The following is a 24,564-nucleotide window of genomic DNA, read 5'->3' as shown; positions in this document are numbered from 1 at the left end:
AGTTTTTGATTTTTATTACACGTATTTTGGTGCCTCGAGCTTAAATTCCTCAGCATTTGGAATCTCTATGGGATAAGACGTATGGAATAAGACTGTAATGCATAGATTATATACGTATGCTCTTCTATGTGCTTCCAGGTTTACCTACTTGTCTTAATCTCATTTCTAATGCTTCTGTCTGCGCATATTGTAATCATCACCATGCTAAGTTTCGATCTAGTGCTAACCATATATTATACCGTACTGAGAGTAGTAAACGAAAAGACCCATGTTTTTTTGTTCTTGTCCCCGAAGCCACAAGCTGTCCTGTTTCTCAAAAACGCAATAGTAAGTAAAGTGCAATCATCTTCCCTTTCCCTTTCCCCTTAGCTAAACAAAAAACCATTCAACGAAAGCAAATCAGTCCATGATAAAAAAAGAAAATTTCTCCTCCTTTCCCCCCTCCATTGAAGTGTCTTTATCATCTCCTCCTCCACCCTCTTCTAGATGCTTAGCCCAGTAGATCGTTCCAGTTCCCTCAATCTGGACATTCAGTAAGTAGTATTAATACAAGTCCCGTCATTCCGAAAAAAAGGAGTGACGGCGAAAAGACCTGCGGATCGCAGTTTGAGCTGTCCCTACTATTTCCCACTTAACTCTTCGAGCTGTTCAAACGTCAAATCGGGAGCCCTCCTTATTAGGAGTAATAGTTGTTGACCATTTCGTTCATCGAGCGTACGGATGGAAGCCTCTGCTTCCGCCCCGGCCACCACCACGATAGTTTGCGCCAGGCTTTCCAGCATTCTTTGGTCCCGTAGGGGCGTTAGCTGGTGGTGAGTGCTGGGGATCAGGGGTTCCACCCTGGCCGACGCTTCCACCACGTCGAGACGAACCCTGGTTGGCATTAGGCTGCGGTACATCATCGTACATGCCCTCCCAAGATGTGGGAGCTCCGCCACCTCCGCCCATGTTGTTGTTGTATCCGCCGCCGCCGCCGCCGCCGCCACCATAACCTCCACGGCCACCTCGCCTGCCACTACCATGAGGACCTTGGGAACCTTGCTGTTGGTACTGGTCATAGCCATTGTAGTTGCCATCACCATTGCCCTGAACGCCGCCCTGTTGCTGTTGCATCATCTGCTGTTGCATCTGCTGCATTTGCTGCATCATCTGGGGGTTCATGTTGCCCATCATGTTTTGCCCACCACCGCCACGTCCCATCATCTGTTGCATCTGCTGCATTTGCTGCATCTGCTGCCACATGGCTGGGTTCATGGGCATGCCTCGAGACATGGCCATTTGTGACTGCATCATAGCAAAGTATTGCTGCATTCGTTGGAAGTATTGGGCCATGAGCTGCGGTGTCATAGCTGAGTTGTTGCCGGCCATCTGCTGGCCCATTCCGCCCTGACCGGACTGATCTTCACCCTTTCTGAATTTTCCACGCTTCGATGCTTCCTCCTCCTCTCGTAGGTTGCCCCTCGGCTGAGCCTTTTTAACTTCAATAGGCTTTCCATGTATCTCAAGTGGCACGTTGATGCAGGCGTCCACGCCGGCTTCGCTTTCAAAAGTAACGAATCCAAAACCTCGAGGCCTGCCTGTGTCTTTATCCATCATCAATGTGGCATCAACTACCCGACCAAACTGGGCAAAATATTCCCGGAATTCTTGGTCTGTAGTATCTTGGCTTACTCCACCAACAAAAATCTTGCTGGTCTTCTCTTGCTCATCGCGAGGAATTGCTCTCTTGGGATCAATCTTGATATCAAAGTTAGAAAAAACAAAAGCAGTTCTCAAATATCGGGATATTGACAGGGAATAGGACCCACAATTTTACCATCCAAGAAATGTTCCTTGACCATGACGATATTGACAGTTTTGGCGTCCTTGAAGGTTAAGAAACCAAATCCTCGAGATCGACCGGAGCTGCTGTCTCGCATTACAGTACACTCGACGACTTCGCCGAATTGGGAAAAGTAGTCTCGCAGAGATTCTATCGACTATTAGTATCTATAAAGATCGCTTCGTGGGACAAATCGGGACATACGGTCAGTAGTCTCCCAGTTTAATCCACCAATGAACATTTTTCTAAATTAGCAAACGTTAGCGATCGGCATACAAAACACAATGGGCTCCTTGTAAAAAATAGGTAAAAAGAAAATCAAATCAAATCAGGTCAGATCTCATTTATCGCAGTGTGCAGATTTGAAGCTGAGATTTCATGGAGCAATGATATGAGAGATGTGGCAGTTGCCGGCTTTCTTTGATATATAAATGGGATCCATGGTGAGAGTACATCGAAATATACGTTGTTGCTGTCACCTAGTCGAGCGGCTTGGAGGGGTTGCCAGTCAAGGAAACACGCATATATCTCAGGCCAAGGCTATGTGCTTGCCCCTGCCGCCTGTCGTATAAGGAAGGACTTATTTAGGTATAAATATATGCGCATGACCTCAGGTGACACATATCTGACTGTCGACTTTCCCAAAATCTGAAGCGATACATGTCCAAAGCATTCCCTCTTACTTGTCGGGATTGAAGCAGAGATTAAAACAACAGTTGTCATTGACGGCGTTTAATGGGCCCCACTGCAACGCGATGCTTGATAGATATCCAATGGCATGACAGCGACTGCAGAGGGACGCAATATGCCAGAAATATGTCGAAATTTGTTTCCTTTCTTTTCTGTCTTTCGTCTTTTGTGCTATCGTTTTGACTCTGTCTCTGACTGTCTGTTGCTAGGTACGAGTTGACCCTAAGCGCTACCCGCTGTCAATCTTGCTACAGCCTCCCGAGAAGTGCATCTGCTCTCGTCGGGCTATTTTAAGACTCTGCGACTGAGAGCTATAATAGACAAGAAGAGTTTCCATAATGGAACTGAAAAGAGTTTGTCGGTAGGTCATCTTGTTTTGTCCTCAACTTTATCAAAGTTTGAACCCCCACCAGCTTCTAGACGGGCAAAGGCCATTGCTTCCTTTTCTTATTTCCCTTGGAATATCTCTCACTTGGGATGGCGTCTTAATTGTACTCTTCCCGGTAATCTCAGGATAACCCCAGCCGACAACTCTCATGTTCGTTGATACTTTGCTCCCTGGTAGACCAGGCCATTCCACCGCTGAACCTGATTGCTCTTCCATCTCATCAAGCCAGCCACTTTGCTCTAAGCAAATGTATACCATCATATGGTTGCAGGATGCAGGATTACGCGCTGGCTGATAGCTCTTATCATCACATTGCAACACTGCTGCGGACACTTGTCGCAGGTAGTATGGGAAAAGGATTATACATGGAGTATTGTAACATCACGTAACAAGAGAACTCACCCATCTTCCTTGGCACTAGCTTTATGAACGGTTCCATATGGGGGAGTCGACGGCATGTCATCTTGTGGCATCATATTGATGTTGTTTGAGGCTCCCCCTCCTCCCAAATTGAAGTCAACGTCGTCTTCATCGTCGTCTACATCCTGGTTCATCGCATCATGGCCGCCATCGTCCAGATCGTGAGCAGGAATAGGAGCAGCTACTGGCTCGGGCTGCTCAGGGGCTTTGGCTTCAGTATTATGAACAGCACTCGCGACCGGCGCGGTGGGCTTTGCGTCGGTATCTTCGTACCTACAACTCGCTGGGTCAGCATATCGATAGAGAGTAAATCTAGAGGAATTGGATGGCCTTACAGGTCGGCGAAGAGGTCGTCCTCAAAGTTCTCGGCTTCCGTCATGATGGAAGTTTGCAGAAAGAGGTGAATTCAGAATTGACTTCAGAATTGACGTAAGGCGAAAATACCAGATGCCGCGATGATGAATCGCTAGCAGCGCCAAACTATCACGAATCGAGTATCAGATAAGTATCTAAGTTAGTAAAATTCCTTCGCTGTAAAACAAGCAATGGATGATTTTGATGACAACGTGGAGAGAAGAAGGTGAAGAGATTGAAGAGATTGACTACGTGTAGCAGTGTTGGGTGTAAGGATAAGGATGAAGTTGCTCCTTAAGAAAGCTTAAAAGCAGACCGCGCTTTGCTACCTAGCTGCTGACTAAGGCAAACAATCTGTAGGTACGGAGAACGCCGTCAATGGACGTGCTTGTGCAACACAAGCTCTGTTTCTCACCAAGAATGTGGTGAGTGGTTAATAGCACGTTGTACAGAATACACGCCTTGCATACGGCAAGGCTTGAATCGTCCTTTATCGGCGTTCCTGCACCCTGATTCCTCTCCGTGAAACAAGGCTGGGCTCTGCATTTGTTGTAGAATATACTCATCGATACTAATTGAATATCTGTATGGAGGGCAAATTTGCGCCTAAAGACTACCTTTCTGTTAGCGCACATGTACCCCTAGGTAGGGTACGATGTCGGGGGGCGTCTCCGCAGGTGGCCAGGAGGTGCCAGCCTTGTCAACGCGAGGCAACAAAGTACAGCGTTAGCGCTGGCAATCACCATAATAGTGCTTTCAGTGGCCTTTCAGGGCCATTACCCCGCCTTAGCATCGGCACTTCAGCGCAGTGCCTCCTGTACAGACTTTGTACATGAATCGTCCCAGCGCGTGGCCTAAATGGAGCTCGGCTGAGACAAGTGGACAAGACACGGACAGGCAACATCAGCGATTACAACTTGCTTGGCACGGTCACTAGCATTGAACTCGTTCGCCCAACACCCCGCATAATGAGGCCTCCCCTTCGCGCTTTCGACGACCATTCGTGAACATGTGGTCGTCCTCTGGGAGCGGCAAGAAGCCGGTCAATTCAGTAAGTACACGCAGACCCCCTCCTGGCCCTGTGTCACAACTGGCGACGAATGGTGATGCTAACAGCTGATCTCCACAGCCACAGGAGATGGTGCAGGTCGGTATGTTATCTGAAAGCCTTCCATCGCGGTCGATTGCAAGGGACAATGCTCCCTGAGCAGCGAACAATGGGATATGTTGCTGACCGAAGCTCAATTCCTTCGCGTGTTAGATCGGTCTGAGTATGCTAGATCACCCCATCCCGTCCTCAACGCCAGCGCGCTCGTTTCGCTAATGTCACTCCCTACTACAGATCAGTCTCTCCATTCTGGAGGCCGCCATTACGAGACAGCACAGCTAGAAGAAGCGCTACGAACCCGGCTGGCCGAGATGGTTCTAATCTGGTCGTTGGGGCTGCGTACTCCCACGCCGATGTCCTCAAGTTCGACACGCTGTACGATACCGCCCAATTCGCCCCATCCTACTCGTTCGATATCGCTAATGTTAAATGATAAAGAAACCTCTCCAACTCTTCTTCGCCTCGCCCCAGAACTCCCCCTTCGACGTCTTCCTCTAGAAATCGCATCAATGACGCCACTCCGCCGCCGCCACGTGGCTCTGCAACCTCCACCTCACCACCGTTTAAGAGTTATATCAACTTCCTATCGAATACCAACGACGATTGGAAGGCGGACGAAGATGAAATGTTGGGGTATGAAGACGACGATGGAGACGACTTTGGGCTCCCCAGCCTCTCAAACATGAAGAGACGGTCAAAAAGAATAGCCACCCAGAACAGGTCTGATTCGAACCAAGAGACCTCGATATACGCAAACGACGGTTCATTTGGCGGAATCCGGGCCCGGCGATATTCAAACAGCGCGGATATTTCGGCGGAGCGCCCAGCACCTACCTACCCCATGCCAAAGAAAAGCGAGGGAAAGATCCTTCGGCCACAATATAAGGATATATTGAAAGGTTAGATCCGATGACCCGTTGACCCTCTGATGAGCCTTTGGCTAGGTAGCTTAATGATGTACTAACTCTTCTACAGACCCGGCAAATGCACTTCATTTGATAAACTACCCTTCTATTCCTAGCAATGCACCGCAGAAAGAGGCTGACGCAATTAATTCTCGAATAACCCGTATTAATAAATTTAAACGACTCCTCCAAGCATCATCGATATCACTTCCTGATCTTCGCTCGCTGGCATGGTCTGGCGTACCGCATGAAGTCCGTGCTATGACATGGCAATTGCTTCTCAGTTACCTCCCCACGAATAGCGAGCGGCGGGTCGCTACCTTGGAGAGAAAGAGGAAAGAGTACCTGGATGGAGTCAAGCAAGCATTTGAAAGAGGTGGAACAACAGCCGGCAGCTCTTCAGCTGGAAAAGCGAGGGGTCTAGATGAAGCTATTTGGCATCAAATCAGCATCGACATACCCAGGACGAACCCTCATATTGAGCTTTATGGCTACGAGGCGACGCAGAGATCGCTGGAACGCATCCTCTACGTCTGGGCTGTCAGACATCCTGCCAGCGGATATGTTCAGGGCATTAACGATCTAGTTACGCCGTTTTGGGAAGTTTTCCTAGGACTCTACATGACAGACTCTGATATCGAGACCGGCATGGACCCTGGCCAACTGCCCAAGTCGGTTTTGGATGCCGTTGAAGCAGACTCATTTTGGTGTCTTACTAAACTCCTTGACGGCATTCAAGATCATTATATTGTTGCTCAACCTGGTATTCAGAGACAGGTGACAGCTTTGCGCGATCTAACTGCCAGGATTGATTCCAAATTGTCCAAACACCTCGAGCAAGAGGGCGTTGAGTTCATACAGTTTAGTTTTCGATGGATGAATTGTCTCCTTATGCGCGAAATCAGCGTAAAGAACACGATTCGCATGTGGGATACATATCTTGTAAGTCAAACCCCCAACTTGTTAGCCTATTCTCAGCCAATAGCCAGCTAATCAGATGACTAGGCCGAAGAACAAGGCTTTTCGGAATTTCATCTCTACGTTTGTGCAGCACTTCTTGTAAAGTGGTCTGACAAACTGGTAAAGATGGATTTCCAGGAGATTATGATGTTTCTACAAAGCCTTCCCACGAAGGCATGGGCCGAAAAGGATATTGAGTTGCTTTTGAGCGAAGCATTTATCTGGCAGAGTCTGTACAAAGGCTCAGCAGCGCACTTGAAGGGCCAGCCGCAGCGCCCCTTGCTAGCGAATCTACAATTATAGCGTGAAACTGCATGCACTTGAGAAACTGCTAATGCGATAATAATAAATATACCATTGATAATTTTTGCATTTATCCTGTGTCGGAAGGCAATGAGTGAGGTATGAGCTCTTGAACGTAGAGATCACGTGCTTGCGCGTGAAGCGGGCGTCTGACCGCGTTGTACCTTACTAGTAGTTTGTAGTACTGTGATAGCTATCACCGTATAGCCTCCCAGTAAGTTCGTGGGTAAAAGCAGCAGGGCTGGCATTCGGGAGGTGGTTTTTTTTTTTTTTAACCTTGTTGATCATCAGCATGGGTCCTATAACCATTGCAGATTCTGATGATGAAAGTGACTCAAACGAGCAAGTTGTCGCCCCTACTGTGACAATCCCTCAGGCGCAAACGCGATCATCTGAACAGGGAAGTCTTGCAACAGCTTCGACAGACTCAGCTTTCTTCCAACAAATCTTCAATGAGCAGAATGGTGCTGCTCTCGAGAGAGCACTGCAACTGCAACTGCAACAGGAGCTGGAAGATGCGCCACACCAAAGCTCGGCCATGACAATCCCTGACGTTCCCTTTCAGCGGACCACCAAGGGTTTCTATCATTCATCCCTCACATCAGTCACGGATCCCCATTCAGAGAAATTTCGTAATTATCCAACAATAAGGTCTTCAGAAAAGACGTTGGAAAGGACGCAGGAAAGGACACAGAGCGCAGTAGACCCCTGGGAAGTCCCAAGTAGCCCAGAAGCGCCAAAAACACTAGAAGAGCAATCAAAAGATTTTGGGATCGATGTGCCGGATCAATCATATAGGAGAGATAAATCTCCTCTGGGTGTGAATACGGCTCTTGAGGGCCGTTGGGATGATCTTGAAACCATGGAAGGCCCAGACAAGAAACGGAGACGGCTAGAGAAGTCAGAAGAAGCTCTATCTCAAAGCAACGAAGTCGATTTGATCATACCTCCTCATGAAAGCAACCTTGTCATCACTAATGATGAGCTGGAGACGGCCGCAGCATCGAGCACCCCGCTCCCTACCATGCCCATTGACGATGCCAACTCGACATTTCATTTCAAACACTCGTCCCCGGTGGAGAATGTGTCTGGCCACAACGTGAATGCAGCATCAAATGGGATTCCAAAATATAACAATTTGCTCTTAAACCAGCAAACACAGTATGCGGTTGGATCAAGTGGATCAGCTACCAACATCAATACGCCGCGAAACCAAATATTTTCGCTCCAGAGCTTTGGTAGTAAGGCCCCAGAGGAGCAGGACAGCACAATCACCGCCAAGAAAATAGAATACCGAAACTTTATCTCACGAAGGGACTCATCGCCTGATATCATTTCCGCGCCAGCACCTGATCCAGATGAAGTTGCTGTAGGTGGGCTCATATCCAGAGTATTCTACATTCAGAGAGCTGACAAAATCAACAGCCTGAGCCAGAGTATTCGCCTGATCTAAATTCTGAACCGAAAGCCGATCAAGAATACTGCGACGACAGAGACACTTTGGCTGATCAGCCCCCGCCGCCGCAAGAGCTGCCACCGGAGGAGCTACCGCCAGAGAAGCCACTGCCGGAAGAGAGTGATGCCGAGTTCGTGGCACATCCTACGCCAGCTGCCAAGTCAAAGAAGAAGAGAGGTCGCCCGAAAAAGCCTCTAGAAACTGGCGAGCCACCACCGGCAAAGCCGACTGAAAGTCCTATACCGGTGACTGATGCAATTTTACCAGCTCCAAGGACACAGAAGAAGAAACGAGGGAGACCTAAGAAGCAGTCAGATGAGCCCACTGTCGAAAGCGCTCCGCTTCCTGTCAGCACCCCCATCCCTGCTGTTAATACTGGCGTGAAGAAGACCAGTGGAAAGAAGACTGGTGGAGAGAAGAAAGCCGTCAAGGGTCGAGAAAAACATATTATTTTGAGCAGCTCAGAGGGTGACCATTCTGCCACAGAGAATGTCCCGGTGGAGGAGGCAAATGAAGAGGATGGCACTGAAGAAGTACCCAAAGCAGAAGATACGGAAGACGACCAGAGCAAGGTAGCCTCGAGCAAGAAGAGCAGAGCCAAGGATTCTCTCGACGAGCAGAGCATTCCAAACAACAAATCGAAAGATGAAGATGAACCCAAAGAGATAAAGCAACATGCTACACGAGAAAAAGAAGAGAAACCAAGTGACAAGAAAGGGCTTTCAGCACTGGGTCTCACCAAACCCTTATACAGGGTTGGGCTGAGCAAACGGTCCAGAATTGCTCCGTTGCTAAAGTCGGTACGGAAGTCATGAAATGTAGATGATATGAATGAAAATGGCATCCGATAGTGCTTCGAGTAGACATATCGTATTCATATTCACATTAATAGCACGAGCCGACGGAAAAGAACTCATCTCGATAGCCATTTCATGGAGCGCAAGGTCTTTAAGTTGATTATATCTTGTCCTTACAGAAAAATAGGCGAGATAGTTGATACACCCAGCTAAGGCGTATCAACCGAATTATCACGATATACATCGGCCGGCAGAAATGGAGGCATTATACTTACACATAGGAGATATGACCGTCATTTTTGTATACAGTCGGTCGTTTTACAAAAAGACTGTTCAAAGATCCAAGAGGCCAATAGCCGTAGAGGCAGATATGTCTTTGTTAGAAAATCAGCTCAGCTTAGCTTAGCTTAGCTGTATCACACTCTCAGCCCTGTAGACAATACGTCTTATCAACGGTCTCAACAATCATGAAAACTTTATAGGGCGGTTCATGTATCACTGAGAAAACAAAGAAAGTCTTCAAAAGGAGCCTTGAAGTCTATGGTCATATCTGTTGAGACATATAGAACATAAGTTGCCGACAGTGGAAAAGCGAAGGCGCCGAAAAAGAACCGAGAGGCAATCCAAATCATCAGATTTTAGAGATCAAGCATAGTATACCCCAATAAATTTAGTATGTCACCAATCCCTTGTCATTGGTAGCTGCTAGGTTATTCTATAAGTCATGGAACTCGGCAGGTGTCAGCCTCAAGGGAAGCAGACTAATATGCCATTGTTTCAGCAAGATATATACTGTGAAACAATTCAAAAATAGACAATAATTTGTCAAGAATAGCTGCAGTAGCTCAAGTATTCCATCTGATATCCGGATGGGAAACTTCCCTTCCTGTTTATATATCGAGCTGGAGCCCCTGTGATATGTCCACTAATGAGCAATGTCCATAAGGAGGCCAACAGGCTCACAAAAGTACTGTGTCTCAGGCAATCATGTCGCTATCTGCTAAATATCCCCAATCATATCTACCATAGAGCAAGCAAGATTATGTCATTATATGCAAATTCTATCTTCTACACTGAGGCTTGCAACATAATCATTAAATCTCAGATAGATGGCTACTTTCGACAGAAATAAATACACACAGGCTAATACACTGTAATTAAGAATTTTGAAGCACAATTTCCTAATCAAAATATACCCAATGGATATCTTCTGTAGCCGTAACTGTCCTGAGACATGGCCAGGGCTCCAACAGCATCACACTTCTCATCCCAGGGACCGCAATCGGCTTCACAAACAGTCTCCCCATTTGGCACAACCCCAGTGTCAAAGTAATCAGCAATATGCTTATGCAAGCATGCACTATCACCATTGCCCATCGCACAATGCCCCATAGCCTCAGCAATCAGCAGACCAGCTCCGGGATGTTGAGCGGCCATGGCACGGGCAGCAGCAAGAGGAGTTACGGGATCGAGGCGGTTGGACGCGAAGAGGATGGGAGCAGCGGGATGGCCAGGGACAGGCTTCCCAGAGTCGTAATGCATGGCTGGAGGAGTCGTAAAGGGGCCCTTGAAGACCCAGTTGGGGCGGAAGTTGAAGTTCCACGCATTGCACGCCATTCGGATATTGGACCAGTAGGCGCCATAGACATCCGACGTGCCTACCTGACGGCCGATGTAGTGCTTCCACCAAGTCAAATTATTGCCCGACACATCATCGCCATCGGCACAGAGCACGCCAACGCCACCTTCTTGGAACATATCCGTCTCTTTGCCACCGTCAGCATCACAGACATCCTTGAGAATAGGAATCTGGCGCCCGAAAAGTTTCTCGACAATGGCGGTAGCGTTTCCCTTCATCGCGTCGTCAACCACCTTTGCAAAGTCCCTGAACGAACCGCGCGGCCTGTAGAGGGCCTGCCCGAGCAGCTCACGGACATCCTGGCTGCTGAGGACGACGACGGCCCCGGTAGGACTGACTGCGGAAATAGGCTCTTCATCCAGCTTTTCTAGCCACTCATAAAAGCGACCTTTCACTGCAGTGTCGTTCTCACGGGCGAGGGCACAGTTCTCGGGGCCGGCCAAATGGCAGCCGCTGAAGAAGCGATCGGCCAATTCATCAGTATCCCTGAGGTTGGTCGTCCACCCCTAAGGTAATAAAATAGTATTAGCGAGACTCTCCTCTCAAAAGAAAAGAAGAGAAGAGAAAAAAGTTCAAAGATGCTGGCATCATAACGTACAGGTCCCGAAGAGTAATCATTTGCATTAACAACGCCGTCGAGCAAAAGTCTCCCAACACGGCCCGGGAACATGGACGCAAAGTAGTTTCCCAGAACCGTGCCGTACGAGTAGCCGATATACTGCAGCCGAGGAACGTCATCATCGATATCTTCTTGACTTCTTCGCTTCAGCTCTAGGCGGCCATCTCGTTCATCCCGATCATCAGCCTCACGCGCACGCAGCTCTGCAATCTTGTCCACCATGTGCACCATGTCGCGAGCAACGTTGGGTGTGCTCATGTAACCCAAGATCTGGCCGCCATTGACGCCGCTCTCATCTGTGTCCCGGCATCGCTGTCCAATGGCCTTCTGAAGCGCGCGCACATACGGCACAGCATCACCGTTGAGCGACGTGCGACCTCGCAGCTCCATCAGGGCGGCGTCGCGGCCGAGCGTGTCATGCGCGAAGCAATTGGCGCGAGGCCAGCTGTTGCTGATGCCACGGGGGTCAAACGACACGATTTCGTAGTGACGACGGCCGGGCTTGTCGAGCACGTCTCGCAGGCCTTTGCCGCCGCCGAGCAAGGATTCAACGCCTGATGCTCCAGGCCCGCCTGGGTTGGTGAAGACTGAGCCTGCAAAGGCTGCGTCATCGTCTGGCACCACGGCGGGCAGTTTGATCATGGCCAGAGCAATGGTTCGTGAATCACTCTCATTCTTATAGTCCAGCGGGGCTATCAGACGCGCGCACTTGTAACCATCAAAGCAGTCGTGATACTCGAGATCCTCGGACGGGGTGATGGTCGTCCAGTCGAATGTGCTGCTGGCAGAGCTGGCTGCAGCCAGGCCGACGAGGCCATTCAAGGCAATTCCTACGGTAGCCCGCATTGTGAATCTAGAGAGCCATGCCAGATAGGATGGAGTTTAAGACAGCAATGGCTGTTTATATAGTACATGCATGTATACAAGGGTGCGAGCGGCAAGATGCATGTGATTAATAACAATCCGTATAAGACGAAGGGATCGCGGGGCATCCCTGCATGGCTGCATGCATAGGTACAATAGGTTGGCGCCTTCAACAACCAACCAAATCTCAATTTATATAACTACGTTAGTTCACCAATCTCTTACTTTCCCAAGAATCGAAATACAAGCCTATATTAAATTGTAGAAGCTGCGCCTCGATGATACGTGGCGGTAGTCAAACTCCGCGTCGGATGTTTGATAGGAGTCGCTCCCCTGTCTGCTTTCCGCAGGTGGCGAACCAGGGCTGGCGATTGCTGGGGCCAACAGCAGAACTTTTGTATCAGGCTAGTAATTGGGCCTAGAGCCAGCAATTGAGCCGATAACACACAATTGCAGGCCAGATATTCAAGGTTGGATGGATGATTTTATAGAGTAATGATGAATGCATGAGTAAAACATGTATCAAAACATGTATCAAAGCAGCCGTCTTTATATCCTTTCTTATTGATACAAGACCCCAGGGTCATGAATAAATATCACGTAAACATTAATTTAATAGATATGCATTTCGTTTTCATTGATTTTCTTCCCCAGTTGTAGCTACCAAGAAACCTACATGACAGTACACCATATGCCCGTACACACTTCCTCTCTTCTGGACTTTCCCCATTGCCTTGATGCTAAACAAAATCATAATAATAGAGCCAACGATGTGATGCCAGTGACCTCAGACAGCAATAAATCATCTGCAATTGCCTGTTACGGGTGCCAAAAGGAGGGAAACTTAACCTCAGAAAAAGAAGAGAGGAAAACAAAACTCGGGAGGAATGCCATAATGGGCTTCAAAACACTCCCTAATTATGAGACAGAAAAGAAAAGAAGAAGAAGAGAAAAATGCGGTAGAGGAACGAGGCATACGCCCAGCTTTGGCCAAATACAATTGGCATGTACAAGTACAAGAAGAAAAAATACTTCCGCCATTACCCTCGTTGTTATACCTGTCTGAGTAGTCGCTGCATTTGTTGTCAAGGGGTGGTACAATGCAGGCACAGCGTGCAGACTCTCATAAAGTTTCAGACCTTGGGCTCATCATCGAGGCTCTTGATGCGTTTTTTTATTATTTCAAAAGATGAGAAGAAAATGGCGTTAACGGCACAGGACCGAATCATGGAGACGCCCAAACCGCGATACATGTGACGCTTGAAGAATTCGATTTTCGGCGCTGGTTCGACCTTTTCGCCGCGTGAGTATAGGAGAGCGTTCCTTTGGTATATGCTCTTTGCTGAGTCAATGGGATCTGCAGAAGAGATTATACGATTAACAATGTGTTTTAAAGGAGTACCTCTAGAGTTTTACTCACAGATCATGGCCCATGATACCAGCCCGCAAAGGCCGCCAGCTGCGACAACAGCCAGCTTGTTGCTGTTCGGGCTATCGCCAGCAAATGTAGTTCCAAGCTGTTTCCCGCTTTCATATACCATAAAGTAAATGGCTGTGCCCAGAGTATCACGTACTATTCAGACGAGTGAGTTAGATATAGTTAAGACCACGTTGAAAGCAAAGCGGCAGAGCTGCTACTTTTGTGCTGGGAGAGTACTTACAGAGATGTAACTGGAAGCCGGTATAGAGCCCCAGAACTCCTCGGTGTTTAATTATGTTGGCCATGGTCTTCAGTGTGCCCTTATTCTGGTAGCTCTTAGCCACCTCGCGACTTCGCTTGCAGTCTGTAGTACGCTCTGCCAACAGCACGGAAACTTGAGCGCTGAGCTTTGTGAGTTCAAATGGACAAGCCAAAAATGTAATTGCGGATCCTGCGGTTGCGCCAGCGGCACCAAAGCAGGCCACTGAATAAAAGGTAGGATATGTTCCAGGAGTGTTCGCATGGCGGTGAATATCGAATCCAGTGTGTTTCTTGATCCAGTTGGAGTAGGAGTGCTTTGCCCTCCGATAGATCGAGAACGAGACGGTGCGGACGAGCGTAATGCTCGCCATGGGAGCAGTAACACCTGCAAAACGATTAGCTGACAGTGCCCTTGTATAGAGGAGATGATATTACATCTAGACGGGACAATAAGGAAAGATAGAGTGGTTCGCTACCAACTTACCTCGGAAGAATCCCCCAAGGGCTTCTGTGCGGTAGGTATGTTTGACGCAGTCGAGGAAACCTCGGTATTGGTATGTTTGCATGCGTGTCTTGACGCTATCGAGGGGGAAGGCTGCAAGTGTAGAAAAGACACTGGATGTGCTGGCAGCGACCTCGATGCGGTATCGTTTTATGAGCGCGTTGGGCCATTCCCGCTCTCGGTCTCGTCCCCCAGAATGAGGCATGACGACGGCTGATGCGGAGCGGCCTGTGACATCTTGGTAACCACGCTTGACCTCAACACTCATGCTTCTGGCAATTGGCGTCCGGTCACAACGCGTTCAGACGGCGATCTCGTTTGAGACCAGAGTCTGGAGCGCGGATCGCAGCACGGCCAGCAGCCAGCAGCCTCTTGTCCATCAAGAGCCCGCGAACGCAGAGTTCGGGGGACGGCTCGCCGGAGATTGACGATATGTTTTTGCGTTTTTTATTTATGAGATTCGATCCGAGAAGAAGTGGATTAAGCGTGGGGTAGACCTGGAGTCGGATATGGGGTTCGGTTGACGATCAGAAGGCGACACCAACGAGGTCTTCAGCGCGGAGTCGAGTTGGAGGCAGATGGAAGTAACGAGAGAGAAGAGCTTGATTGATGGATTCAAGATGTGGCGGGAGATGGAATTGAGACGGCAGGTCAATCGGAAGACCTTTTTGACAGTGCTCGACAATGAGAGACGACGATGAATCGAGTGCCAGATGGGCGGTGGTTGCAAGTGCTGGTAACCGCTGCCAAGTGCCGATGCCGATGCCGCCGCTTGGACTGTGGCGTGAAACGCTGCTGGGCCACTGTTGATGCTATATACCAGCTTCCGCAGGAGGCGATGGCGATGGCGTCGTGAGAAAAGAGAGGCCAGAGCGCCTGGGAGAAGTTGCACCAGGATCTGATTGACGACGACAGACTGTGCTCGGTGAGGGGTGTCTCCAGGGCTAAGCTCGAACCGCAGCCCCTCGGATTGAGCCCATGCTTTGTTCTTCGTTGGAGTTGATCAGATCCCGACTTGGGAGCGCCGTTGTGGGGAAGCTCGCGGCGTGGGAGCTGATAGGGCATGAGGTCACTGGGCTGCACTGTGCTGCCATGGGACCCCCGCCTTGCAGTACTTGGCCTGCTATCTCGCCCTGCTGCGCTCCCTGTAGCTGCCGCCACTACGGGTAGCGACTTTGCGCCATGAAACTGTCGTCACATGCCTCTTGTCTCGTCCTTAGCAGGCTACTTATACCCGATAGCTACCTAGGCAGATGCATTTAAAGGCATTGGCATCGCAAGCCCGACTTTCAATCAAGCCCCATCGTCAAAGTCACTTTCCCCATGCACTCAATTGGCTGTAAGGCGGGTGAGACGGCCACCTTGAGGGGTTGTCCTCGATGACATTTGCCCATGTGGCCGGGCATCTGCTCAAGGACGTCATCAGCGGGAGGCAGCTTATCATGATGGGTCCCTTTTTTTCGGCCGGGCCAAGGAAAAACAAACTGAAACCTTGCGTTGCAGCGAGCAAGGCCAAGGCAACAACAAAACAAAAAGCAAGCATGGCTGTGTCGGATGAAAATACCGCAGGTGTCACTTTTCATCTGCATCTGTCCGGATAATTAATCGCTGCGTCATATATGAGATGCTATTGCCGGCTTTGACGGCCAGGGAGGGCAGCTTATGGGCAACACAAGGCGATCCTTTCACACAAGCAGCGAGTAAAAAAAAACGCCATACTGATTAGATTCACAAATGTCAATTCAGCCGTGTTAGTCTGGCTTTAAAGACGCCCAACAAGACATCAAAGTGAAATAGACAATTTCCTTGATTTTTTTTTTTTTGTTTTGTTTTTATAGACAGCAATAAAGTAGATATTAAGCCGCTTGTAGAGTGTACTCAGTATACTCTTAGGATGACTACTTATTCCAGCTGCATCTCTTCTTTTTGTCTTTGTTTTGCGTCTTGGCCTTCCCAGTCTTGGGAAATGTCAGCTGCAATACTCATCCCCCCCTTTCTCTCCCTACTCATTTCGAGTCCCTTCTCATCAAGATCATTTCTAATGTGAAGCTGATGCGGTGCCATTCTAATACAAGGCAAGTAAACTAGCGGTATGAGGTAAGTGTACGGCCACCGCCATAGCCATCCACATATCCAAGGCAAGAAGCTTTCTTTTACGAATAGCAAATCACCGCGGCCCTTCTGGAGACCATTGGTCATTCTGGTTCCAGCAGGTGCTCGGAATTCCCTCACGCAGCATTTCGCAGAGATGGGAAGCTTGGAATCGCCTCAGCTTTGAGAACTATTCCAACAGCCATTCAAGCAGCAGGTACTTCTTGGCCTGTCTGTGCGACCGAAGAAGCTTCTCCAGTAACTTCGCCTCCACTCTCGCTCGCCTCGCCAGTCTCGCCAGCGCCGCTGTCATCATCTGCTCCTTCTGGCGTGTCGTCTGCCACAGGGGGTAGCATTCCTCCATCAGCCAGAACCTGGAGGCGCTCTTCTTCCTTTCTCTGTCGGATAGCCTCAGTCTCACGACGCAGCTTCTCCAAGTTCCAGGGATCGTCTTCATCCTCGCTCTCTGCCTCGGAATCATCATCTCTCCACTTGCCACTTTCGAAGAGGGCACGACCAGTGTTATCCTTGGCCTTGCGAGCCTGTTCCTCAGCGGCCTTCTTGTCCATACGCTCCTTCTTCCACTTGGCAAAAGACTCAGGCGTAACAGGCGTCAACGTTCCGGTAAGCTTGTGACGCTCCGACTCCAAGAAATCTTCAAGAGTCAGAGTCTTGAGCGGGGATTTATCAAGAAGGGCCTTCTCTGCCGCTCTCTGCTCCTTCGTCTTGAGAACAAATCTAGATATCCACATTAGTATAATCCAGTACCAGCGTAACAAATGGTTTCCAATTAACATACCCAGGCGGGAGAGCATGCTTATACATGCACTTATCGCCACCATTTGGACAAATCCAAAACCAACCATACTTGCCGTCCTCGATGGCTTGGATAAAGAACTTGCACACCTTGTCGGTCGTGGTCTTCTGGTTACCCTTCTTGGACAAAACAACCTTGAGCAGCTGCTCCTCAGTCCAGTCTGCAGAAGTCTCTTGCTTCTTTTTCTCATCCTCCTCTTGTCTAACGTCTGTGTATAGGTTCTTCTTTTCCGTCTTTCGTTCGATACTCAAATCGTGAGCAAATTTGCACTTCTTTCCCTTTTCGCAATCACCCTTCTTGTAGAAAATGCAGACAACCGTTTTGGGGTCGACTCCAAACGGAACTTTTTGAATCTGGGCCGGCTTATTTAACAGCAACGCTGTTTCTCTTTTGGCATCCTCAGCCGCCTTCTTCTCCTTCTCACGCTGCGCCTTCTCGGCGGCCTTCTTTCTCTCTTCTGCGCTTCCACTGCCCTTCAAATTGGCCGTCATCTGCTGGATTTGTCTCTGCGCTTGCGCTCCTTTCTTGTTCTTCATGCCAAATGTCCTATCCTCCACCATCTTGGCAGCAGATGGCTTCTTGCCACCAGCGGGTTTCTGTTCCTTCTTCGGCGGCATGATGGGCAATCGATGGCTGATGGACGCTTCTAGTGGGGTAAGAAAAGAGATCGGTATACGGCAAAAATGCGAAATGAGGTCCCAGAAAAGGAGATTCGGTGTTTATCTGGTCTCCTTAACTCCCCTCTCCTCCTGTTCCTGGAAATATCTTTCCAAGGGAGAACCAAAGAGAAAAGATGTCGTAGTAGATTTTTTTAAAAACTGTGGCGGCGATTCTTCGCGGGACACAAAGTTGGGTCTAAAGTTTGGTGGGTTTGCCAAAGACCGGTGGACGGATGAAGTCACTGAGGTCACGTGAGAGACCCGTATTTTTCATCTTTCGAGGCAGGCCGCCAGACAGTATCCTTGTACTCTGTACTCCGCGAGGAGCTAAGCCGTATTTGGAGCCAGAGACTGGCCAATGTAACACGTCGCAAGCCAGAGCTACAGGTGTCCTTCTAACAGAATTGCTTGCAAGACTGTCACATCCAGCGCTCGTTATCACGACCATACCAGAGTATCAGGTGAGCTTGGAAATCCTGAGCTGAACCGCTGCGCATTTTCGTTGGATCTTGGCTAACCAATTGGCATTGATACAGTCGTCGGACAACGGTATTGCGACTAGCTCAGATCAAGCTCCGGTTCCAGCGAGACGTCTTCAAGATGATCTCCGACGACGAGCTTTACAGGCTCGCCATTTTCCTAGGCTCCATTTCCATGATCCTCATTGTGGTGTACCATTTCCTAGAGGTCAATTCAGGAAGCCAGCCAGTCGCTGTGCCAAAAAAGTCATGAGGAAGCACCGAGAGGAAGAATTACAATAACAACACACTATCGGCACGTTGGAGCACCATGCAGAGCAGAATCAAAGAATCGCATGGCGGGCTCTATCATTTTGAAGGAATAAATATGGCAAGACGGTTGACCGAACAAAGCCTTTGGGTCGGTGGTGGCATGGCGTTGAGAAGAGGAAATCCCAGCTTTTGATACCACGTAAAATGGGAAGTGCGCAAAGAGAAGATATACGGGTAACCCGCATGAAATAAGTCTGGCAAAATCATCTCAATTGATCTTCGAAACTGCATCATGACTCTAGAATTTAATAGCGTATGCTTTAATTATTTACCAGAATTCGCTCAGCTATAGTCTACCCAGCACATGCACTTTTATGCACTTTAGTTTGGATCCCAGCATCGATATTTTTGATTGACGCTTTGTCTTTTCCTATATACGCCAGTTTGCCCAAGCTTTAGCAAGCAACAGCTGTTTGCCGCATTGGTGAGCATACGCAACAGATACTTGGATATACGCTCTTCTTCTCTCTACCCATGAGCCACCACAGACCGACCATCGCACCATATGGATTGAGTAGTTGATAGAGCCGCACCTTTGTTAAGCTCTGTTAAGAACAAAGGCCTAACTTTCTTTTATATGCGCCGTAAATAAACTCCGTGCCAGACGTTGCCAGCATCTCCTCGTCGTTTAGACCCATAAGACGAGGCTACCATGTACAAAGATCTTTGTCTCTTTGTCGCCCATTTCCCGATTCAGCAACCAAGTAAGCCAGGGGTAACGTCTAGATAGTAAGACCTCCATAGAATGCATGCCCCAATACTGGCATATCAGCGCAGAGGACTGGTGGCAAATGTATCTACCAGCGGATTTATGCACATATCGCCATCGGCAGAGCCCGCAGCACGCGCAGATGGAGTATCATAGCTCCTATGCCAGAATCTAGACTTGCTTATTACATTAGTGGGCTTGGCTGACTTTTGTCTCACTTGCATCGACTCCATGCTGTATTACTACGCTAACTGGCTGAATAGCTGACTGTTTGGGTCTTGGAGCGGGAAAGTATGAGCTGAGGGAGCCGACGCAAGGTACAAGCTCTCTGGCAGGGCGACATATGTTGGGTGCAGGTACCTCCACCTGCTAGCGCTCGTATTAGTGAAGGGCCCCCCCCCCTTGTTTTTGTCCCAGGCACCTACAGCAGGTGCTGAGCCTCTGGCCGGCACGCGTTCCTGCGCCCGCGTTGCCGTCCATTTATCTGCTGCTGTGACTCCCCTCTTCGCAACCTCGCCTCTTCTTCCTCTCGCATCTCCATTCCAAGCCCGGCTTCGTTTCCTCACACGCAGCCGCAACCACAGACTCTCTCATTCTTCGTCTTTGACATCCACGCCGAGCCACACTACAGCCAGGCGTTTTCCTTCTTTTTCTCACCAGCCTCTTCCAGTCCGTCGGATAGCTGAACAAACGCGCCCTTGCCGAATCTTCCCTTCCCGGCAAGCTGTTGTGATCTGAGCCATTCACAAACCCCAGCACGCGCATCATTCGGTTAAGCCTGATTCGAGCCGCTTCTCGCGATCCGTAATCCTTGACCACTCATTCTTGATTGACTTTCGCTTTTGTCAATCGTGACCACCCGCTGTCGACGCCGCTTCTCGACAGAATTTTCCACACCTCCTCATACAAACCTCTACCAGCTACCAAACTTATCATCATGTCTACCAAGCTCGACAAGCCTCTTGACGAGATCGTCACCGCCCAGCGCCGCAACTCTGTCCGCCGTCGCTCTCTGCGACGCACAACTGTTGGCCGCCCTACTGCTACCGCCCCTGCCGGTGGTGTTCAAAAGACAGCCGCAAGGGCTAACCGTGGCGGTGCTGCCAAGGCCACTCCCGCCAAAGCTGCCGTTGCCCACGGCGATAGCAAAGTCATCGTCAGCAATTTGGTACGTATTCTCAATTTCTTCAATGGGGTAACAAAGGCCATCTGCTAACATTTCCCAGCCCAAGGACGTGACGGAGAAGCAGATCAAGGTATGTTTCCGTTGAGACCTCTTTTGTCTCCGGACTTTGTTCGACGTTTTCTTCCTCGCCGTACTTGCTTTGTCAAGACGGTCATCCCTCTGAGAGGCATTTGATTGCCTATTTGGCCCAAGCCACTATAAACCGCTCAAGCCTCCTTCCATTGCCGGCGATCGGGTAACTCCATGCGCAGCACTGGCAAGTCGAGGCTATCCTCATTTTCGCACAGAAAGCCCCCAAATACCTGGTCAGTGTTTGGTCGAGGCATGCGATATCTTTATGAGGACTGCAGCAACTCTTCTGATGAATGCTTGAGCGTACTCGTCATAAGAAGCTGCCCTTGAGCAAAAACAATTGCTGGCATAAAGTTGGCCAAGCGAGCAAAGCAGCGTGTATGTGTATCCAGGAAACCCGTATTCAATATCAACGGCTCGTCTATTCCGAGCGCAATCTGTGCCCGGAGAGCTGTTCCAAACAAGTGCTGGTTAACGGGCATTATTTGTGGATTTCATTTTGTCATTCATGGCTCCTCACACCAGGCTTAATCATGCGGGACGATTTTTTTTTTATTCTTTGGCTCCTTTGGTTCTTCCTGTCATCGGCGTGGCTCCGGGGGTGTACACATTCCAAGCTCCTTATTACTCTATCCTGGGTTGCTGCTCGCTGCTCTGCTCGCTGGTCTTCTTATCACACTTCTTGTTACATCGAAATGATGCGATACTCTGGGACTGGATCGGCGAAATTCGAAGTCGGAAACAACATGCTTTGTGCAATCACTTGCTTCCTTTTAACTGACACCCATAATCACTTAGGAATACTTTGTTCAATCTGTCGGCCCCATCAAGAGAGTTGAGCTCTCCTACGGCCCCAACTCCCAGAGCCGAGGTATCGCCAATGTTACCTTTAGCAAGCCTGACGGTGCCTCAAGGGCACTGCAGGCTCTCAATGGACTGTTGGTAGATGGCCGCCCCATCAAGGTAATTCGGCTGTTGTGCATAAGAAATATGATAGAACTCCAGCTTACTTTTGAATGTGTAGATTGAGATTGTTGTTGGAGCGGCTCAAGCCGATAAGGTCATTCCTACGGTCAAGAGCCTAGCTGAGCGTGCAACGTTTGTCTACCCACTTCTGCTTCAATGACAACGAGATAAGCTAATCTTCAAAGCAGTCAACCCAAAGCTCAGCCCAGGTCTGCTGCTGGCAAGAAGCAGAATACTGGTGGTGTAACCAAGGCCACCGGTGCCAAGGGAGCTGCTGCCGCCAATGCCAACAAGAAGCGACGCGGCCGCAACGCTCGCCCGGCCAAGAAGACGGCTGAAGAGCTCGACTCGGATATGGCTGACTACTTTGTCAATGCCAACAGCAATGAGGCTGCCGGTGGCGCCGCTCCTGTCGCTGCTGCTCCCGCCAATGGAGATGCTGCTATGGAGGATGAGATTATGGTAAGTTCAGCTCTCTATTTAGAGATTGGTACACACGACTAATTAAAATACAGTAATGGCACTCTTCTTTTTTCAATACCGGGTGTGATGGCGTTCCATGGGGCCTCATGGTTTAGATATCAGTATAAATGAGAAAAAAAAAATTGAAAACTGGCTCAGCGCGCGACAAGGTAATAATGCGCCATACAAAGTCGCTCACAGAGATGGTGCCACTACAACAGATTGTCTGGGGTGTGATTTTAGGAGGCTTTCCCTCCGAGATGAGATTTGCTTTTTTACCTTTTACCTTTTACCTTGAATCGTTTCTCACTGGATGGAGGCAGGCAAATGGGTGCAGTGAAGTACGTAGTAAAAATACGATTAATTAGCGAAATGACAAAACTTTAAGCGATGAAACAAGGTGCTGAACAAAGAGACGGAGCAATTTATATTGTATTATAAGGGCTGTCCTAATGCTTGAGAGATGACTATGTTGGTTTATGAATCCCAGTCGTAGTTTAAGTTGCTGGCTAAGAATCTCGGACAGTTGGCAGGTAGTAATAACTACTCAAGACACAGAACTGAGTCTACAAAAAAACCCCCCGTTAAATTTGAGTGCTTTTAGTGAAATATCTTTGACTTAAAATGGTCGAGGAGTACCTGCTATTCCGAACCACTACTCAGGAGGACTCCCAAAAGCCTCCCATGACCATACACGCAGAGTTAGACAACAGGCAAATACTCAGATCAAGGACGCTTTTTTTTTTTTTGAAACTTGAAAATTTTTTTCTTTAAATTTAAGAATCCGTACTCCTAAGTACTTGCCGTCGGGTCCCGTTAAATCAATGAGGCACTCGCCAAGAATCCATTTCCAGTGTGCAGTATCTCGTCATCAAACGAAACTAATTTCTTTACGCCTTTGGTGCGGCCTCGCCCTCCTTCTTCTCCTCACCCTCAAGGTCGGGGATATCCTCGTCCTCCTCGTCGGAGTCAGAGTCTGGGACTCCAGAGCTGCTGAGGTCTGGCATGCCCTCCAGGCCCATGGCGCTCATGTCGGGCATGCCGCCAGCGCCGCCTCCCAGCTTTGAGAAATCGATACCGCCGAAGTCGCCACCTAAAGAGAAAATCAATCGTTAGTTTCATATAATTGATATCTAAACATCTGTTCAAGATCCAAAGAGAAAGGGGTGACTGGGGTATCAGAGGGCAAAGAGGGAATTCGATGCTACGTACCCATTCCGGGCATGCCACCTATTTCACCCAAAATGTTAGCAAACAGCAATCATTATAAATGCAATAACCTTCCGGTACTGCATGTGGGCCAGTAGAGAAGCTACTTACCCATGTTACCGAACTGGGACATGTCGTCCTCAGCGGCCTCGTTCTGCTCATCCTCGTCAACCCACTTGTCGAAGTCCGTCTTGAGGAAATGGAGCTTCTTGTTTTCCTTGAGAAGTCGCGGCCAGTACTCCTCCTTGAGTTCCTTCTTCTGCAGCTTCAACTCGACGTTCTTGGCAGTGTGGTTAATTTTGCTCTCGGCAGGGTCGATCTCGCCAAACAGCTCCAGCTCAACATGGTAGGTGTTCTTGAGGGTGGCTGATTTTCCAGTGTAGGTCACCTTGGTAGGCTTCAAGTCCAGCTGCAGGTCCTCCTTGGCGACATCGGGGACGGAGATAGTGAGGTAGACGAAGTTCTTGGAGGCATCGGCCACAGAAGAGCGCTGGGCCCAGAGAACTACAGCGTGGAATCAACTTGGTTAGACGGTATGTTCCAACAACAGCGATGAAGGGCGCCACTCTAGCAGTTGGGGCGAATTGGGGGAAGTTGGGAGCAGAGGAGACGCGGCTGTTGCAACGCATCATAAGGCCGTGATGGGGGGAGAATCCTGCGTGGCGTAGCGGGACATCCACGCAGCGTGACAATTACACACCTTCGGGGGTCAATGTCTGAGCCATGATATATGTGAGGATTGTTGTCGAGGGAAAAGATTGATTGGCGTAGCTGGCGGGAAGTTAGTCGAGCGCGGTGGGATGAGGTGTAATTAGTGGGATGCTGAGTCGAGTCGAAGAGCTTACGTTAATAAGGCTGTGGACACAAGGAAGGCAAGCAGCGGGTGAAACGATCAAAGGCAGGTAATGGAAAGCGTCAGAAGCCAAAAGATTTGGCGGGCAGGGCTGATGAGGGGCACGATGCGGCAGTACCCCTCTACAGCGCGGCGGCAGAGGCGAACAGCAGGTACCCCACTAACGCCGACCTGTTCGCATCTGGGAGGCCGGGCGCGCCACCGCAGCTGCGACAGCTTAGACGCCTAATGCAGCCCCCAG

The 24,564-nt window shown here is 49.3% G+C and overlaps 9 protein-coding genes across 9 annotated transcripts; 3 read left to right on the top strand and 6 right to left on the bottom strand.

The window, feature by feature from the left end:
* Positions 1–537: 537 nt before the first annotated feature.
* Positions 538–2,212, bottom strand: GGI43DRAFT_236653 (RNA-binding protein). Its single transcript, XM_083200607.1, has 3 exons — positions 2,027–2,212; positions 1,809–1,972; positions 538–1,737 (listed from the first exon to the last, which is right to left on the bottom strand). The coding sequence occupies exons 1-3, from the start codon at positions 2,061–2,063 to the stop codon at positions 706–708; spliced, it is 1,233 nt and encodes a 410-aa protein (XP_083063835.1). The 5' UTR covers positions 2,064–2,212; the 3' UTR covers positions 538–705.
* A 512-nt stretch (positions 2,213–2,724) lies between these two features.
* GGI43DRAFT_236664 (uncharacterized protein) lies at positions 2,725–4,117 on the bottom strand. The gene is made up of 4 exons (XM_083200608.1): positions 4,039–4,117; positions 3,656–3,800; positions 3,303–3,593; positions 2,725–3,132 (listed from the first exon to the last, which is right to left on the bottom strand). Exons 2-4 carry the CDS (start codon positions 3,697–3,699, stop codon positions 2,904–2,906), a joined length of 564 nt encoding a protein of 187 aa, XP_083063834.1. The 5' UTR covers positions 3,700–3,800; positions 4,039–4,117; the 3' UTR covers positions 2,725–2,903.
* A 781-nt stretch (positions 4,118–4,898) lies between these two features.
* Positions 4,899–6,950, top strand: GGI43DRAFT_380218 (GTPase-activating protein GYP1; the record flags this gene model as incomplete). Its single annotated transcript, XM_083202950.1, has 5 exons — positions 4,899–4,945; positions 5,017–5,157; positions 5,221–5,681; positions 5,758–6,629; positions 6,693–6,950. The coding sequence occupies 5 exons, from the start codon at positions 4,899–4,901 to the stop codon at positions 6,948–6,950; spliced, it is 1,779 nt and encodes a 592-aa protein (XP_083063833.1).
* A 202-nt stretch (positions 6,951–7,152) lies between these two features.
* On the top strand, positions 7,153–9,676 carry GGI43DRAFT_236588 (uncharacterized protein). Its single transcript, XM_083200605.1, has 2 exons — positions 7,153–8,319; positions 8,376–9,676. Exons 1-2 carry the CDS (start codon positions 7,243–7,245, stop codon positions 9,219–9,221), a joined length of 1,923 nt encoding a protein of 640 aa, XP_083063832.1. The 5' UTR covers positions 7,153–7,242; the 3' UTR covers positions 9,222–9,676.
* Positions 9,677–10,361: 685 nt separating this feature from the next.
* On the bottom strand, positions 10,362–12,409 carry GGI43DRAFT_236593 (TAP-like domain-containing protein). Its single transcript, XM_083200606.1, has 2 exons — positions 11,441–12,409; positions 10,362–11,348 (listed from the first exon to the last, which is right to left on the bottom strand). Exons 1-2 carry the CDS (start codon positions 12,305–12,307, stop codon positions 10,389–10,391), a joined length of 1,827 nt encoding a protein of 608 aa, XP_083063831.1. The 5' UTR covers positions 12,308–12,409; the 3' UTR covers positions 10,362–10,388.
* A 1,015-nt stretch (positions 12,410–13,424) lies between these two features.
* On the bottom strand, positions 13,425–14,967 carry GGI43DRAFT_236000 (mitochondrial carrier domain-containing protein). Its single transcript, XM_083200601.1, has 4 exons — positions 14,491–14,967; positions 13,987–14,391; positions 13,746–13,898; positions 13,425–13,682 (listed from the first exon to the last, which is right to left on the bottom strand). Exons 1-4 carry the CDS (start codon positions 14,774–14,776, stop codon positions 13,459–13,461), a joined length of 1,068 nt encoding a protein of 355 aa, XP_083063830.1. The 5' UTR covers positions 14,777–14,967; the 3' UTR covers positions 13,425–13,458.
* Positions 14,968–16,451: 1,484 nt separating this feature from the next.
* On the bottom strand, positions 16,452–18,152 carry GGI43DRAFT_235997 (translation machinery-associated protein TMA46). The gene is made up of 2 exons (XM_083200600.1): positions 17,399–18,152; positions 16,452–17,337 (listed from the first exon to the last, which is right to left on the bottom strand). Exons 1-2 carry the CDS (start codon positions 18,031–18,033, stop codon positions 16,806–16,808), a joined length of 1,167 nt encoding a protein of 388 aa, XP_083063829.1. The 5' UTR covers positions 18,034–18,152; the 3' UTR covers positions 16,452–16,805.
* Positions 18,153–20,160: 2,008 nt separating this feature from the next.
* GGI43DRAFT_236348 (uncharacterized protein) lies at positions 20,161–22,701 on the top strand. Its single transcript, XM_083200603.1, has 6 exons — positions 20,161–20,743; positions 20,802–20,831; positions 21,632–21,796; positions 21,858–21,931; positions 21,985–22,261; positions 22,315–22,701. Exons 1-6 carry the CDS (start codon positions 20,513–20,515, stop codon positions 22,315–22,317), a joined length of 780 nt encoding a protein of 259 aa, XP_083063828.1. The 5' UTR covers positions 20,161–20,512; the 3' UTR covers positions 22,318–22,701.
* A 359-nt stretch (positions 22,702–23,060) lies between these two features.
* GGI43DRAFT_395408 (Hsp90 cochaperone SBA1) lies at positions 23,061–24,314 on the bottom strand. Its single transcript, XM_083204870.1, has 4 exons — positions 24,171–24,314; positions 23,582–23,974; positions 23,474–23,491; positions 23,061–23,354 (listed from the first exon to the last, which is right to left on the bottom strand). Exons 1-4 carry the CDS (start codon positions 24,193–24,195, stop codon positions 23,152–23,154), a joined length of 639 nt encoding a protein of 212 aa, XP_083063827.1. The 5' UTR covers positions 24,196–24,314; the 3' UTR covers positions 23,061–23,151.
* Positions 24,315–24,564: the final 250 nt, after the last annotated feature.

The sequence above is a fragment of the Trichoderma evansii genome (genome assembly GCF_050947405.1).
Source record: "Trichoderma evansii strain SZMC 28006 chromosome Unknown GGI43scaffold_3, whole genome shotgun sequence".
Taxonomy (NCBI): domain Eukaryota; kingdom Fungi; phylum Ascomycota; class Sordariomycetes; order Hypocreales; family Hypocreaceae; genus Trichoderma; species Trichoderma evansii.
This window is presented reverse-complemented; position numbering and strand designations above follow the sequence as displayed.